This window comes from Sorex fumeus, unplaced genomic scaffold (genome assembly GCF_029834395.1).
Source record: "Sorex fumeus unplaced genomic scaffold, SorFum_2.1 ptg000098l, whole genome shotgun sequence".
Classification (NCBI taxonomy): Eukaryota; Metazoa; Chordata; class Mammalia; order Eulipotyphla; family Soricidae; genus Sorex; species Sorex fumeus.
Window position 1 is genome coordinate 71,594,100 of NW_026606155.1, and position 17,191 is coordinate 71,611,290.

Genomic DNA, 17,191 nt, shown 5'->3' on the forward strand with positions numbered 1-17,191 from the left:
TTGGGGTGGTGGTTCCCACTTTCATACCCTCTCTGGGTGCTGGAGGCCCCCAGCACTTCACTGTATTTATCAACCCAGAAGCTCCTGTGAACCCCCTGTTTAGGTGTTTCTATGCTGATTTTATTCTGTTGTAGCACTTCACTGTTCTCTCATTCATTGATTTGCTCGAGCAGGCCCAGTAACATTGTGAGACTTGTTACTGTGTTTGGCACATCGAATACATCACAAGGAGCTTGCCAGGCTTTGCTGTATGGGCGAGATACTCTGTAGCTTGCCCGGCTCTGATAAATTATTGTTTATTGATGACTGAACCCAACCCATAACTACCCTACCTTTCCTGAAGATAGGGGAATTGAATTTAGAGTTCTAACCCTTTTTACCATATGTTTGGTCTTTAGTGACTTCTTCCCATTCCAGGGCCCCCATTTGCCTGATATTTCATTAGCATGCCAAAGACAAGAAACTAGTGACGGAACACAAAAGTAATTATGTTTTATTATGCCACAGATACCCATGAACTTGTGGACAGTGATAAATGACTTGGCTGGTTGGGTCTAGTCTGGAAGGAGTGCAAGACTGAGAGATGAGGGACAAAGACGTTTGGGGACGAGATCTATGGATGGACTTGAGGGAGAGACTATGAAATACATGAGCTTTCCATCTTGTGTGCAGAGGTGAGAAGGAGGACAACTGGAAAATTGGCATCTCCAAAATCAAGTAAAGGTAGTATCAAGGAGAAGAGTTACCAACTGTGTTAAATATTGCTCATGGATAAAGTAAAATGAAAAATTTATTAATATTCAGGGATTGTTTTCCACTGGATAAAATAAACCCATATATATATATTTGTTCCAGTTTATTCCTGGACTATACATTTTGCTTTTTAAATATTTTTAAATATTTTTTTGTTGAATCACCATGAGAACAGTAACAAAGTCTTTCAGTTCAAGTCTTGGTCGATCATACAATAATCAAACACCTGTCCCTTCACCAGTGCACATTTTCCACCACCAAGAACCCCAGTATACACCCCCTCCCACCTACCTCCCACCTGAGTGGAAGATTTCCACTTTACTCTCTCTCTCTCTCTCTCTCTCTCTCTCTCTCAATCACATTCAATATCATGACAAAACACCCACCACTGTTATTTTGAATTTTCCCCAACATTCAGATCTGCCACAAAGACATCATTAGAAAATTTATTTTCTAATGTTTATTATGAAGAGCATATGATGTTGTGTGGCCACAATAGCAGCCACGCGAATTTGGAATTCTAGTATTTTAGTAATAAACCTAGAGGGATTACTGCCAGAAGCCGCTGGGTTCCGAGATTAGTATGTGTGCCTCTGGGTTCATGGTTGGTCAGAAGCTGGAGGAGGCATTTGAGAGTGGCAACCCGGAGCATTGTCATGGCGAGGAGCAGAGCCGATCCCACCCCCCATCCCATGAAGCCCTACGTGCCTCATCAATGCAGTCACATACTAGAAAACCGGCTGGAGGGCCCCACAGCTCCTGGAGAATGCTCTGGGCCCTAAACAGAGCCTATATCACCGGGAGATTCCAGATGGAGTAGGTGCTGTCTCCCCACCTTCTCCAGATGGAATCCCGGTGACCATGAGCTTCTACAAGCATGGCTCTGGCATGCGGGTACATTTTGCTTTTTCAGTTTTATCCTTTTTCCTCATGTGCAAACTTTTTTTTTTTTAAATGGGGTTTAGGAATAATCTGCTCTTTTTCAGGAAGGATCACCTCTATGTGGCTGAAAAACTCATGTAGAGGTGAATCTGACCCCAAGCCCTGTGACTAACTCTTAAGTTCAGCCTTACTCAGCATTTTAAAGAATGTGCAGTAAAAATTTAGCACTCTTTTTTGGGTCACTGACTGTATCCAGAGTAGCTATTAATGACCTTTTAATAAAGTTTTGTTGTTAAAAAAAGTGCAGATAAATGGACAATTGTCCAACCGGGAAGATGATTGGGAGGGCAAAAAAAAGCACGTTTGACTGCTGCTGTGAATGATCTCAGTGATGCATGAGAGAAGGCAAGAGAGGGTCAGAGTCAGAGAGAGAGAGGCAAGGTGACTGGAAGGATATCCTTGAACAGGAGGAGGAGGTGGGGCAAAGAACAAGAGAGGACAAGATTTTAGTTGGAAGCAACTATAATTCATCCATAGCAAGGAGAGAAGATGAAGTCAATGGGTAGAAATGTGCATAATCTTGCATAATCTTGGGGAAATAGGAGGTGAGTCCATCGACTGAGAGTGAGGTGCTGCAGGTCTGAGGAGAGGAGAGAGAATAAAGCAGTTGTCACTAAAGTGGGAGAGGGAATAGAAATAGATCTGATGCTAGCAGACTCAAATGTTCAGATTCTATGAGTGAGAGAGCATGAGACTGGAGTATGTATTTGTGATGCACCTTAGTAAATTAATCTTTAACCACCTTTCTAAGAACTCATATCTGAGGAACTTCATTCTAAAGAAGTCAGGGGAAATTTTTATTTATTTATTTATTAAAATTTTGGATTTTTTGGTCACACCTAACGATGCACAGGGATTATTCCTGACTCTGCACTCAGGAATTACTCCTGGTGGTACTTGGGGGACCATATAGGACACTGAGGATCAAACCTTTGCTCAGCTGCATGCAAGGCAAATGCCCTACCCACAGTGCTATTGTTCCAACCCTGGGAAATTTTTAGTCATGGCTTTTATCCACTGTATCACAAGATGTTGGTAGTCTTGGGAAAGAGTCCAAGGAAACAGGGTCACTGAACAGTTCAGTGTCTTGGGTTTCAAGGTGTTTCTTTTCCCTGGTTGCTGACACCACCTATGGATGAGTATTGAGAAGAGCTGGAAAGAATTGTTTTAAATATCTGGAAAAGCTAACTTCAGCACGGAATAGTTTCAATGCTTCCTTGTTTCTTTTGTCTTGCTTTTGTAGACTCTCCCCCATTTGTCTACTTTGATAAGAGTTGAGATGTGTGAGGTTTGATGTTTGACGGGTGAGGTCCACAAGGAGAATGGTGCACATATTATTCACGGTCCCATTTAACAACAGAACTGAACTTAGAACATTAGAACATAGGTTAAAACACTTCATTTATAATTCCAGGCAATATCCTTCACCACATTAAGCATAAGACAGAAAGGTAAGAAGCTGTCAGTCATGTAAGAAGGCCTCTTAGGAACCTAGATTTAGAAAAATTTCTTTATTGGCAGTTTGGAAGTTTGTTCACTCTGAGCAAATAAGCCATGGTAGAAACCAACTCTCTTTTGAGATTAACTCTGAGGGGAGAGGGAAGTTTGTGTTGTGGGGGCCACACTTGGTGGTGTCTGAGCAACCATGCATCATAGTGATTGAACCCAGGGCCTTAAACATACAAGGCATGAATTCTAACACTTGAGCCACGTCTCCAGCACAGAAGAGATTTTTAATAACCTTAAACTGAATACTCTTTCAGACAAATTTTTAGGAGAGAGCACTGTAGCACTGTAGTACTGTCTGGTTGTTCATTGATTTGCTCAAGCGGGCACCAGTAACATCTCCATTGTGAGACTTATTGTTACTGTTTTTGGCATATTGAATATGCCACAGAAGGCTTGACAGGCTCCGCCGTGGGGGCGGGATACTCTGGGTAGCTTGCTGGGCAAGAGGGACAGAGGAATCGAACCTGGGTTGGCCATGTTCAAGGCAAATGCCTTACCCACACATATAAAAATTGAAAACCTAGAAATTATTTTCTTAAAAACCCCCAAATTTATGAAAATATATTTTACATACTGTTGGATAATACTTTGCTGCTCCTGCAGGGAGCTTAAGGTTTATTGAGCCACTCCTACAATAAACAGAGCAACTGAGGCACAACTAATAATCCTATATTGCTTTTCTCTTTCCATTATGTCATTTGTATGGTTTATTTAGTAATGTCCTTTTTGTATAGACACAGGAAGACAACTGATGCTATGCTATGTAACATGGGAGTTAATTGACTTCAAAATAATATTTACTCCTGGGAATCTGTATTTACTTGACTTAAGCCTCAGTTGCCCTTAGGTCCTAGCATTCCAAGAACAGGGTCCCTAACGAGAGACTAATGGACCCAGGGCAGGCTGTGAGCTACCTTGGCATCGAAATGGGTCAGGCCAAGAGTCATAATACTTAACTATAAGTTAAGAGCACGGACATGGACAAACTCTGTCATGACCCAAAAGAGGTAATTGAATAAGGACCCTGCTGGGGTTAGGAAGACTAACCTGGCCTGAGGACTGTGGTCTGGAATATATAGTGAGGTGTCCTCAGGAAGAACCAAACTTTAAGCTTGATATCTCTTACTGTGCTCATACAAAATGACACTGCTAGAAGTATTATTGAAGCTAGAAGCATTATTGAAGTAAATTTACTATGACTATTTAAATGGATTACTAGAAGAGCAAAGAAGAAAGCAGCACACCCTGGATGGAATCCTGACCTTGAGCAATCTAGTAATCTGGAGTAATCTCCTTAGATGAGATTTTGTCCTTGAGTTGATCTCCTGGAGAAGTGGCATTACCTGTCTTTGTTGATTGGTTAATGTTCAACCCCACCTTTGTATTTCCACCCTACATGAGTCCTATATAAACGATGCTGTAAGGGGTTGGGGTGGTCAGTCTCTGGGCTCAGAAGAAGTCAGTCTCTGTGGTGAGAATGCAAAGGTCCGTCACCAAAGTCAGGTGTCAGAAGGCGGATTAGATCAGATCAGAGAATTACAAGGTCCTAGTTAGGAAGTTACAAAGTTACAGGGTCACAGGGTTAGAAGAGGTCGGAAGAAGAGACCAGAGACTGAAGAAGACAAAGGCAAAGGCAGCAAACTAGAGACCATGAGAAAGAGAGAGAGAGAGAGAGAGAGAGAGAGAGAGAGAGAGAGAGAGAGAGAGAGAGAGAGAGAGAAACTGAAGGAGAAGACAAGGGCACTGACAGGAGACAGAAGACTTATGAGAAAGAGCACAATGGAATGGACAGGAGAGACAGCAAAGAGACAACAAGAAGAGGAGGAAAACTGAGACTTTGACGTCCGCCAGGAGACTCTAGACTGATGGAACTCTGATGACCTACAACCTTAAGGACGGCTGCACTGTAAAGGGAGAGATCGGAAGACGCTGGCTAGTCTGCCTGTTGCCCATCCTCCACCCATTCCCCTTGAAGAGCCTGGGGAGGCCGCTCCTGGTCTGCCCCTGCATCCTGCCTGCGCCTGGCATGCACACAGCCCGCCCTTCCATTTCTCACTTCTTATGTATCATATTGCATATTGTTGAGTTGAGCTGAGACGGATAAATAAAAACTCAACAACACACAAAATTTAAATGTATGCTTAAATGATTTTTAAAAATTTTACCAAGTCAAGTAAAATCTCATTGTCAGTCTCAAAACATTTCTAACACTCTGAAAGATCCCTCTGCCTTTCACCTCTCCTGCCTCAAGCAATCACCCATCTACTTGCAGCTGCTATAAAATTGTGTAAGTTGTCTTTTTAAAACCATTCATAGACATGAAGACATTGATTTTTCTTTTTTAAGTGAGGCAAAATAGTTTTTATTGAAAAATTATGAGATGAGAGGAAAAACGTGAGAGACAGAGATACATACACATTCAAAAGAGAACTTGGGTTTCTCCAGAGGATAAAAAATCTAGAAACTGACTTCTTTAAACATATATAGGGGCAATCAGAGGCCACTTTGGGGGACACCCGCTGGAGCGCTGGGGGACTCCCTATCTGCCTCATCAGCCCCTCCATTCCAGGTTTCTTAGTGGGAGTAACCCCGGGACTGGCAGGGGCGTGGCCACTATGTAGGGGGCGTGGCCTCCCCAGAAGTGGGCAGTTGCCTTCTCCAGGGCTGGCGAGTGGTCACTCAGGACTTTCATCCCACCCTTTATCACCTAATACCGACCAAAAATTTCTGACCACCTCTACTATAATACGACACTTGCCTACTCCAATCCTAACAAAAGACCAGCATGAAATAAGCTGTACAAGCTCAATATTAAAGAGCACCTCCTCCAAAGCTTCACTCAATGCTGTTGTAACCCAAAGAATAATGCCTGACTGAGAAGAAGGTCGGACTCTAGAAAGGAAGAAGGGTGACTACTATCGACCGACCTTATCCAGAATCCTTTCCCACGATAAGAGGGAACAGTACCTGTGAATTTCAGGGTTCTACCTCTAGACAACCAAAACAACATGAAGAAACAGCGCAAATCTCCACTACAAGGAGAATACGAAGAAAAGATTCCTGAATCCTCAGCCGATGTCATCCACAATTATGCTCTCTTTGATAAAGAATTCTGGGATGAAATGCAGAGGATGTTCAAGGATCTACTCAAAGAATCAATGGAAGAGATATCCAGAAAACTAAAGGAAGAAATGAAAGAACCAATAGAACAGATAGTCGAGAAAATACAGGAAGAAATGAGAGCAGAAATAAAAAAGCTACAAAAATAAGTGTCACAAATAAAGGATTCAGTAGGCAAAATAAAAAACTCAGTAAGTGCCCTTAGCAGTAGGATAAATATAGCTGAAGAGAGTAACAGTGAGCTTGAAGATGAGCAACAGAAATCCCACAGGGAACAACAAGCAATGGGGAAAGACCTCAAAATGGCTCTAAGGAGAATCAGAGACCTAGGGGATGACGCCAAGAGGAACAACATTAGAATCATTTGAATACCAGAAGGACAGGGAGACAACCCCAATGAAAAAGCCACAGTCAAAGAAATCATTGCTGAAAAGTTCCCAGAGTTAAGGAATGCAGACATACAGATCCAACGAGCCAGAAGGGTGCCAGCTAAAAGAGACCCCAATAAAAACATTCCAAGGCATATCATAGTCAGAACGATGGATGCTGTGGATAGAGACACAATACTACAACCAGCAAGGTCAAAGAAGGAAATCACATACAAAGGAGCACCCCTTAGATTCACAGCAGACCTATCAGAGGAAACCCTCCAAGCCCAAAGGCAATGGTGGGATACAGTGGAAAAACTCAATGAAATGAACGCCTCACCAAGAATACTTGATCCAGCTAAACTCTTCACTCAAACTCGATGGAATGATGCACTACTTTGTAGATAAACAACAGCTCAGAAATTTCATAGACTCAAAAACAAATCTAAAAGAAGGACTAAAGGGGCTCCTGTAAGATAAGAAGGAAAACACTTCTCTATTACTATTAGTCTCTTTCTCCCCCAGGAGGGCACTAAGCAGTGTTCCTATTATTAATGGAGTTGTGTGTGTGTGTGTGTGTGTGTTTGCATCAAATTCAGATTCATTAGGTGTTCTTATTTCTGTCAAAATTCATTGAAATGAATAGTGATGCCTTTTATGTACTTGTGCATTTATGTATGTTTGTATGTATTATTATTTTTTGTGAGTGTGTGGCTTGGGGGCCATACCTGGTGAAGCTGAGGACTTCTCCTGGCTCTGTGCTCAGGTTTCTTCTAGCACTACTGGCGGACCATGTGGTGGTGGGGTCTAATGTGAACCTCCTGGTTGCAGAGCATGTGCTCCAGTCCACTGAGCTCTCGTTTAGGCCCTATCTGCCTTTAAATGTAAGGAAATGGAACCTGAGAGAAGTTGAACAACTGCCCAGTCACACAGACTCAGTGTTCATTAGCATTGGGATGCCTTAAGCGTTAGGCTCTTAGCTTCTTAAGTCATAAGTCATATTTACATTGTTTATGAATTTAATGATGAGACAGATAAAATGTGAACCCAAGGAATTTTTTTTTATAGTCCAGGAGTTCTCTTTATTTTTAAACAAACACTTCTCCTGCCATGAACTCATAGGGAATGGGCTCCAGCAGCTCAGGCTCCTTTCCATTGGTTCTTACAAAGTGTGCTTCTCTGGGTGGAGCAGGAGGGCGCTTCAGTTGAACCCAAGTTCCTTTCTCTTCGGCTTCCTTCTTTTTTTTTTTTTGATCATTTTCCTTCACCAGTTTCAGGAAGCTGTCTTGACTTTTAGAGTGCTTAATATGCTCAATGTGGACATTAATTCTCTTGGCAAGAATCTTGCCCTTCACTTGTTTGTTGACAACAATGCCAAAAGCATGCCGGGTAACATTGTAGACTCTTCCAGTTTTGCCATTATAACATTTGTGGGGCATTCCTTTTTGGACAGTGCCCATTCCCTTTATGTCTACGATATCACCTTTCTTGTATATATGCATGTATGTGGCCAAAGGAGCAACTCCATGTTTTCTGAAAGGTCTGGAGAACATATAGCAGGTGCCCCTCCGCTTTCCCTTTGTGTTGGTCATTTTTTGCGATTTACCTGGGTTACTGGGTTGTTTTCTTGCCAAGCTTGTGACGTAAAACAGATTTTATTTAGAGGCTTTTCGGAAGGGGGCGGAGGGAATGCGGGCTTCTCCAAAGGCGGTGAAGCTTGAATGGACTTTAAGACTGGATTTTATATGGCTATCTTCTTGGGTTGCCTTAGTCTGGAACATTCTGGAGTCATCTCTGCTGTGCTATCACCCCAGCCCCTGAAGGTCTTAACCAAAGCTTGCTTTCAGTATCCACGAGGTAGGGTCAGCCTTAAGAATAGTGCCTTTACTTCCCAGTGACTTTACTTCACTGCTGTGGGGTGGGGCCCTTCCAGGTCTATCGGCCCGCCTACATCCTATTGACCCTCCCTCTCCTACAGGGCGGCGGAAGAATCTACACTACCGGGCCAGTAAGCTCTAATCAACCTCCCAAGCCCCCCTCACCCCCAGGCAGCGCCTGGGCCTTCGCGGGCAGAGAATTCTCCACCGCTGAGCGCTGAGCGACATAAGTGAGGAGTGCAGCGCGCAGTGCTTCCTGAACACTTCAAGGGACTTTTTGATATTCTGTTCTAACAGGAGGGTGTCTAGCTGCAGGCTGAGATAGAGAAGCAACGGTCTTTTTCCTATCCCTTGCCCCACCAGTCTCTTCCTGGGCCACCACATGAATTTACTCACTCCTTTTCAGCTCCCTGTGCCAGGCATTTTAAGTTCACTGTAACTGTACATAGTAAAGTAAAGTAAAGGCCCTCCCGTTGATCATCGATTTGCTCAAGTGGGCCCAGTAACGTCTCCATTGGAGACTTTGTTGTTACTGTGTCTGGCATATCGAATACTCTCGGTAGCTTGCTGGGCTCTCCGAGAGGGGCAGAGGAATTGAACTCGGGTCGGCCATGTTGGCTGCGTGCAAGGCAGACGCCCTACCCGCTGTGCTATCGCTCCAGCCCTAAACTGTACATACTGAAATGAAATATATGTGTACATACATACATACTTTTCATTCAGCTGTCCCCTTTGATTTTTTTTAGGCAGTAAGTTTGCTGTTTTATTATTTGCTTCCCGAGTCTTTTCACTGATTTTTCCATCAACAAAAATTTTCTCTGTTTGCTCTGAAATTCTAGTTGTCATTAGAAATAACCAGTATCTTTGTGTACCCAATGGCTGTACTATATCTTTAAGTGGCTCCATTTTCCTGGAGCCATTGCAGCATTTGTAAGTTGTTTGCCTTGAATGAAGTAAAATATAGTGGGACAACCTGAATTACCATTAACATATGTAAAATCCACTGAGAAATAGTTTTCATTATCAAGAGGAATTTTTTTTTTTTTGGTGGATGGGGGGCACTTCTTATATTGGTGCAGTATAATGACTTGAGAAGATTGTGCTTCTACTCAGTAATCTTATCAGAATTGCCCATAGGACTAGCCTAGATTTTCCTCTTCCATCTCAGTTCTTATCTTCAAAATTACCAAATTGGGTCTGTCTATGGAGTACACATGCTAATAAACAGAAAACAGAATCAGAGTAATTTAGCAAGAGAGTTGCAAGCAACAGAAAAAATTCACAGTAGGATTCATTTCTAGCCTCCAAAGGCCCAAGTTTTGCAACATTTACAACAGTAAAGCTTGGTGCAGAAACAATCTGGGCTGTGCCTGCAAATTTCCTTTCAGATTTTCTGTGCCCCACACTACCACACCCACAGAGCTTATCCGGTTGTTGGTTGTTGGTTATAAGTCAGCCAAAGTAGGAGAGGTGAATCCCAGAGGAACACCTGAAATATCGGGACAGCACTGAAGTAGTCTTCAGTTTCCACTCAGTTCCCTTTCTGGACTAATGTTATTGCTGTATGGAACTTTCCAAAGGGCCAAGGAAATGACCCATGGGGCTTTTTCTGTTCTGGTCACCCTATTTTGCTACCCCAATAAGTACTCTATAGTGAAAGTTTCCAAAGGCCCAGGTAATCATAAAGTCCAGTTATCCACAGTGGAGCCTTCCTTGATGGGTCCAGGAAGTGGGTTGAGTTTTCTCATGTCTTGTGGCCAGTGGAGGCTGCTCCCAAGTACACTTAAGAGCTCCCCTAAAGTGGGGAATCTGGCAGATTCTGTTGGGAATACAGCTGCCCTGAATTGACCACATCTGGGTTGTAGGCATAATACCCTGGCCACCTTTTCATTTATATATATATATTTTTTTTCCAATTTGGGGGCCATACCCAGTGTGCTCAGTGGTTATTCTTGTCTCTTTGCTCAGGAGGGAGACTTGATGGTGCTCAGGAGACTAGATTCCAACCTGGGATTACAACCAAGCTGTAGCGACAAAAGCCATATGCAATGCAAGCTTTTCTCCAGTACTATCTCTCTGGTCCCAAGGCCACCTTTTAAAATTCTTGGTTCTGAGTTTAAGTTGCAGCTGTCTCAAGTCCACTCCTCCTTCTCCTTCATCTTACTCTTATTCAACTTCTCAGGAAAGCACTTACACCTCCAAGTCACCAAGTAAAATCTGAAATATCTTTTCCCCAGAAGCCATAGAGGAACAGATTGATAAATTTGACTGTGTAAAAAATTGAAACTTCTGTTTGGCAAAAGACAAGACAGACTGTGAAAATGTAATTGCAGAACATATGATAAAGTGGCTAATTGCTTTAATTTGCAAAATAACCCTCATACAAATGAAAGAGCAAGTAAAACAACTCAGAAGCAAATAGGCAAGTTATAGGAACAGACAGTTCACTGGAAGAATATAAATGGTCTGCTAAATTATGGAAATATCTCACTCATATGTAAAAATATGGAGATCAAAATATCAATAAGATACAGTCTTTTAACTTTTCCTCTGGTTAAAAAAAATATTCAGAATGCCCAGTGTTGGCAAAAGTAGGGGGGAAGTTGGAACTTTTAGATGTTTGAATGGGTTTTTATATTGTTGTAATCTTTGGGAAGGCAATCTGGCAATTTCTATTGAATATTTAAGTGCATGCTTATTCTTTTGAATATTTAAATGCATGCTTACTGTTTTGAATGAGAACTGTCACTACTTTCGATTTACTTTGTGAATATACTTGCTAAATTTCCCATAAATTTATGCACAAGAATGGTTGCAAGTTACTGTTTAATAACAACTTAAAAGAGCAAACTTGTTTAATAATCTCTTAAAAGCAAACTTAAATATCTATTGGTAAGAAAATTAAATTGGAGTTTATCAATAAATACAGCTGTTTTTAAAAAGAAGAGATCTGTAAGTGCTGAAAAGGAAGGATGCCTACAATATATAATGGTGCGAAGAAAATGAGGTACAGAGAAATGGGATATAAATAAAGACACATTCATACATATGCAGGTAAATGCATTCAGCATTTTTCTAATTTTTTTTTGCACCAGAACACATGACAGTAGTTATGGAGAGAAAAACTTTAAAGAAAGATTCCATTTTATTTTAATTTAAAAAATAATTCATTAAAAATTTTTTTAAAAAATAATTAATTTGGGGGAAAGGTTGACCCAACCTAGAGGTGCTCAGGGTTTAGTTCTGGCTCTGTGCTCAGGGATTACACCTGGTGGTGCTTGAGGAAGCACATATGGTGCTGGGGATCAATCAGGGGTCAGCCTGTATGCAAGGTAAGCACATTATCCTTGTAATATCTCTCTGGCCGCCCCAAGAAAGATTTTATTTTTCAGTATAAACTTCCTGCTCTCTGAGTTTTATTATTTTTTTGAGGGAATTTGGTCATAGATGATTGAGTTAAATGCAGTCTTCAGTTTATGGAGGTAATTGGTTTGGGCAGGTCTCTTCATATGAATCCAAACTTTCATTTGCTTCATTCCTCCTTTGAGAAAACCATTCTGTTGAATGTATGCACTGTTCAGCTGTAAGTGTTGTAAAATGTGGATTGTCCACTAAATATAGTGTATCAATTTTGTAAGGGATCTATGTTCTAAGTCTCATACTTTTCTTTCTAATTTCATGCAGGATAATGCATGGTGCTCTGAGTTTGTGTAGATGATTTTAATTTATGCACGATAGGCCACCATTTCTGATTAAGTTATTATCATTATTATTTTTGGTTATGCATCCAAATATCCTCTAACTACTCAAACCACAAGTAAGTTGAATAAACATACTCACTGGCATCCTTGTGAGAACTTCTGAATTAAAATGTTACTGACTTACCATTGGTTTACAATTGCATACAACTTTTTAAAACATGTTGATTTCTCTTTCTGTATATGTATGAGCCTCACCATACCTACCACAAAAGTTCTAATTCCAGTCTCATGTAATGTGAATTTTTTTTTTTTTTTTTGCTTTTTGGGTCACACCTGGCGATGCACTGAGGTTGATTCCTGGCTCTGCACTCAGGAATCACTCCTGGCGGTGCTCGGGGGACCATATGGGATGCCGGGGATCAAACCCAGGTCGGCCGCGTGCAAGGCAAACGCCCTACCCGCTGTGCTATCACTCCAGCCCCGATTTTTTTTTTTTAAAAAAAGTACAGAAGTGAGGCTTAATGATCATGAAATTCAATGATACATTATTAAGAACTCTTGACTGTCCTCCAGAGTAATAACCCAAGTCTACACTACCACCAACAATGCACGAAAACCCCTCTACTCCCATATCCCTGCCAACACTTGACATTTTTAAGCTTTTATACCTTTGCCAGCTTAATAAAATACAATCTCATTACAAATTCACATTAGCATTAATTGATGAGTTTGGACTTCTGTCCAATACTTACTAGTCTTCTTGATTTCCTTTTCTGTAAATTGCATTTTCATTTGATTTACCCATTTTTTTGGGGACTTGTGTTTTAAAAATCTTTTTGAATAACTTTTATTTACATGACTAAATATCGATATATCTTAGTATTTTAGGGATACAGGATTACCATACCACACCCACAACCAAACTGCCATTATTTCTCCACCACAGTCCATTAGACACCCTCCACCCCTCTACTTTTAACCCACTTTCTGAACCATGCTATTTTTTGGCAGGGGTAGGGGGGGTGGGTAGGGGCTAGATGGAGAATTTGGGTCACATCCTACTGTGCTTAGGGTTTACTTTTGACTCTTTTTCTAGGGATCACTCCTGGCTCTCCACTCAGGGATAACTCCTGACAGTGCTTGTGGGACCATGTGTGGTGCCAGGGATCTATTGGTTTAGCCATGTGCAAGGAAACTACCTTAGCCATCTCTCTAGTCCATAAGGTTTTGTTTTTTTGTTTAATATTGTCTCTTATCTTGCATTTTTATTTCTTTATGTTTTACAAATGAAATAATCTGGCATGATTTTTTTCTTCCTTATTTATTTAACATGACCCCTCCAATTTTTTTCATGTAGTATCAGGTAGCAAGATTTCATCTTTTCTGAGCTGAGTAGTATTCCTTTATCTTTGTCCACTCATCTGTTGATGGACATTTGAATTGTTCCCATGCCTTGGCTATTATAAATAGCACTGTAATGGATAATGCCCATAGGTGTGAATGTGTCTTTAAAAATTATTATTATTATTATTTTATACTTAGGAGTGGAAAAGCAGGATCATAAGTAGATCTAGTCTTAATGTTTTGAGACATCTCCATGCTGTTTTCCAGAGAGGCTCAACCAGTTGACAATTCCACCAACATTGAGTGAGGACTTCTTTTTCTCCACATTCAACCAGCACTCATTTCTGGTCATTTTGAAGAAGGCTGTTATCACAGGTGTAAGGTGATATCTCACTATTATTTTGATTTGCATTTCAAAATGATAATAGTGATAATGAACTTTTTTTTTTACATGTCTGTAGAACCATCTGTGTCTTCCATGGTAAAGTATCTGTTCAGCTCCTCTCCCTATTTTTTTTTTGATAGGTTTTTGATAGAATCACAGATGTGTGAGGGATCTCAGCTGAAACTCTAACTTCTCAGCCAAGTACAGCTTAAATTGCTGAACCACAGAATTGTGAACTAAAGAAATGATTGTTGTTTTAAGTCTGTATGTGGTTTGTAAAGTGCAATAGACAACTAGTACATTTTAAATTGTATGTCTATTCCAGGGACTGGAGCGATAGCACAGCAGTAGAGCGTTTGCCTTGCGCACAGCCAGCCTGGCCGAGCTGGGTTCAATTCCTCCGCCCCTTTCAGAGAGCCCAGCAAGCTACAGAGAGTGTCTCGCCCACACGGCAAAGCCTGGGAAGCTACCCGTGATGCATTCAATATGCCAAACACAGTAACAAGTCTCAAAATGGAAACCTTACTAGGCTCACTCAAGCAAATCGATGAACAACAGGAGGACAGTGACAGTCTATTCCAGAGTTATTCATTCTTTTTTTTTTTTAATTTATTGAATCACTGTGGGAAAGGTTACAAAGCTTTCAGGTTTAGGTCTCAGTCATGCAAATATCAAACACATTTCCCTTTACCAATACTTATTTTTTTACCATGAAGAACCCCAATAAAACCCCACCCCCCACCCCTCCCCGTCCCTGTGAGGCAGATGAATTCTAGTTAACACTCTATCTGCTTTGATTAGATTCATTGTTTCAATAAAAGATTCACCACTATTTTTTAGAGTTTACCCCCCCCCCCCCAAATCAGACATGCTGAAAAAGCATTGTGAAGTAATTTGCTTTCTACAGCTGGGTTCAAGAATTAAATGTTGGTTTTGGATTTCTGCTATTTTACCTCTTGACCCTGGAAGTATTTCTACTGAAAGTCAGATAGTTAAGAAATTGGTTTCTGTGTTCTGGAGTCGTGGCCGTGCTGGAGAGCCGCTCGTGGGGGGCAACTGGTGGCCTCGGTAGGGCGTGAAGGGCAGACCGAAACGCCCCCCTTCCCATGAGGTTTTAGTCGCCCCCACACCCCCGGCTCATACCTGCTGTCCATAAGGCTTCCATGTGGCCGCCATCTTTCTTTCCAGAGGGAGGAGGGCGGAAGGGAGCAACACCCTTTCCCCTCTGGGCAGACATGATTGCCTGGATTAACGCATAGTCCTTTCACTTTTCTGCTCCAAGCTGCTGGGTTCTGCATTAAGTCCTTGTGCTTCTGGGGCTGTGGCTGTGCTGGAGAGCCGCTCGTGGGGGGCAACTGGTGACCTCGGTAGGGCGTGAAGGATGGACCGGAACGCCCCCCTTCCCATGAGGTTCTAGTCACCTCCACACCCCCGGCCCATACCTGCTGTCCACAAGGCTCCCATGCGGCTGCCATCTTTCTTTCCAGAGAGGAGAGGGCAAATGGGGCAACACCCTTTCCCCTCCGGCAGACTTGATGGCCTGGATTAACGCATAGTCCTTTCACTTTTCTGCTCCAAGCTGCTGGGTTCTGCATTAAGTCCTTGTGCTTCTGGGGCTGTGGCCATGCTGGAGAGCCGCTCGTGGGGGGCAACTGTTGACCTCGGTAGGGCGTGAAGGACGGACCGGAACGCCCCCCTTCCCATGAGGTTTTAGTCGCCCCCACACCCTCGGCTCATACCTGCTGTCCACAAGGCTCCCATGCGGCCGCCATCCTTCTTTCCAGAGAAGAGAGGGCGAATGGGGCAACACCCTTTCCCCTCCGGCAGACTTGATAGCCTGGATTAACGCATTGTCCATTCACTTTTCTGCTCCAAGCTGCTGGGTTCTGCATTAAATCCTGTGCTTCTGGGGCTGTGGCCGTGCTGGAGAGCCACTCGTGGGGGGCAACTGGTGGCCTCGGTAGGGCGTGAAGGACGGACCGGAAGGCCCACCTTCCCATGAGGTTTTAGTCACCCTCACACCCCCGGCTCATACTTGCTGTCCACAAGGCTCCCATGCAGCCGCCATCTTTCTTTCCAGAGAGGAGAGGGCAAATGGGGCAACACCCTTTCCCCTCCGGCAGACTTGATGGCCTGGATTAACGCATAGTCCTTTCACTTTTCTGCTCCAAGCTGCTGGGTTCTGCATTAAGTCCTTGTGCTTCTGGAGCTGTGGCTGTGCTGGAGAGCCGCTCGTGGGGGGCAACTGTTGACCTCGGTAGGGCGTGAAGGACGAACCGGAACGCCCCCCTTCCCATGAGGTTTTAGTCGCCCCCACACTCCCGGCTCATACCTGCTGTCCACAAGGCTCCCATGCGGTCGCCATCCTTCTTTCCAGAGAAGAGAGGGCGAATGAGGCAACACCCTTTCCCCTCTGGGCAGAAATGATGGCCTGGATCAACGCATAGTCCGTTCACTTTTCTGCTCCAAGCTGCTGGGTTCTGCATTAAGTCCTTGTGTTTCTGGGGCTGTGGCCGTGCTCCAAACTTAACTCTGATTTTCAGGGAGAAAGATTGGGTGGTTTACTTTCCATTGATCACTTTGTATATAGAGAGATGTTGCGCGGCCGCATAAGCAGCCACGCGGTTTTGAGAAAAAGTCCTAGTTCCCGCATACTTGAGCTGTGTTTGTAGAGGCTTCTGGTCACCGGGGTTCCATCTGGGGGAGGCGGGATGCGGCACCTACCCCATCTGGGACTTGCCGGTGATCTCGGCTCTTTTTGGAACCTGTTTTTTTTTTTTCCTCCGGGATCTGTGGTTCCCGCACCCTCCATGTGGTCCTTCTCTTAGGCTGAATGCTGCCCAGAGTTATTCATTCTTGTAGAAATTTGAGTTGTTCCCGTTTTTTTTTTGTCTCTAACATATTGCTGCTTTAAAATTTTTTTGGGGGGGGGCATTGTGAGGGGTGAAAGGGTTTGGGTCACAGCCAGCCATGCTCAGGGGCTACTCTTGGCTCTGAGCCCAAGAGTGACCTCTGACAGTGCTGGGGATTGAACCTGCATCCTGATGTGGTGCTGAGGATTGAACCTGTATTCACAGCATTGTCAGGCAGATGACTTTTTCCCTGTACTCACTCTGTGACCCTATAAAATAGTCTTGCCTTACCTTCTAGTGCAGAAGTGTACGTAATTCTCATTTTGTGTATTTATCTAGA

The 17,191-nt window shown here is 42.9% G+C and overlaps 2 protein-coding genes across 3 annotated transcripts in view; both read right to left on the minus strand.

Moving 5' to 3' along the window:
• LOC130041170 (dehydrogenase/reductase SDR family member 4) overlaps positions 1-17,191 on the minus strand; it is a 330,800-nt gene that overhangs the window by 90,101 nt on the left and 223,508 nt on the right. The gene's annotated exons all lie outside the window — the stretch shown is intronic.
• LOC130041162 (60S ribosomal protein L21-like) lies at positions 7,781-8,284 on the minus strand. Its single transcript, XM_056133205.1, has one exon. The coding sequence runs from the start codon at positions 8,282-8,284 to the stop codon at positions 7,781-7,783; it is 504 nt and encodes a 167-aa protein (XP_055989180.1).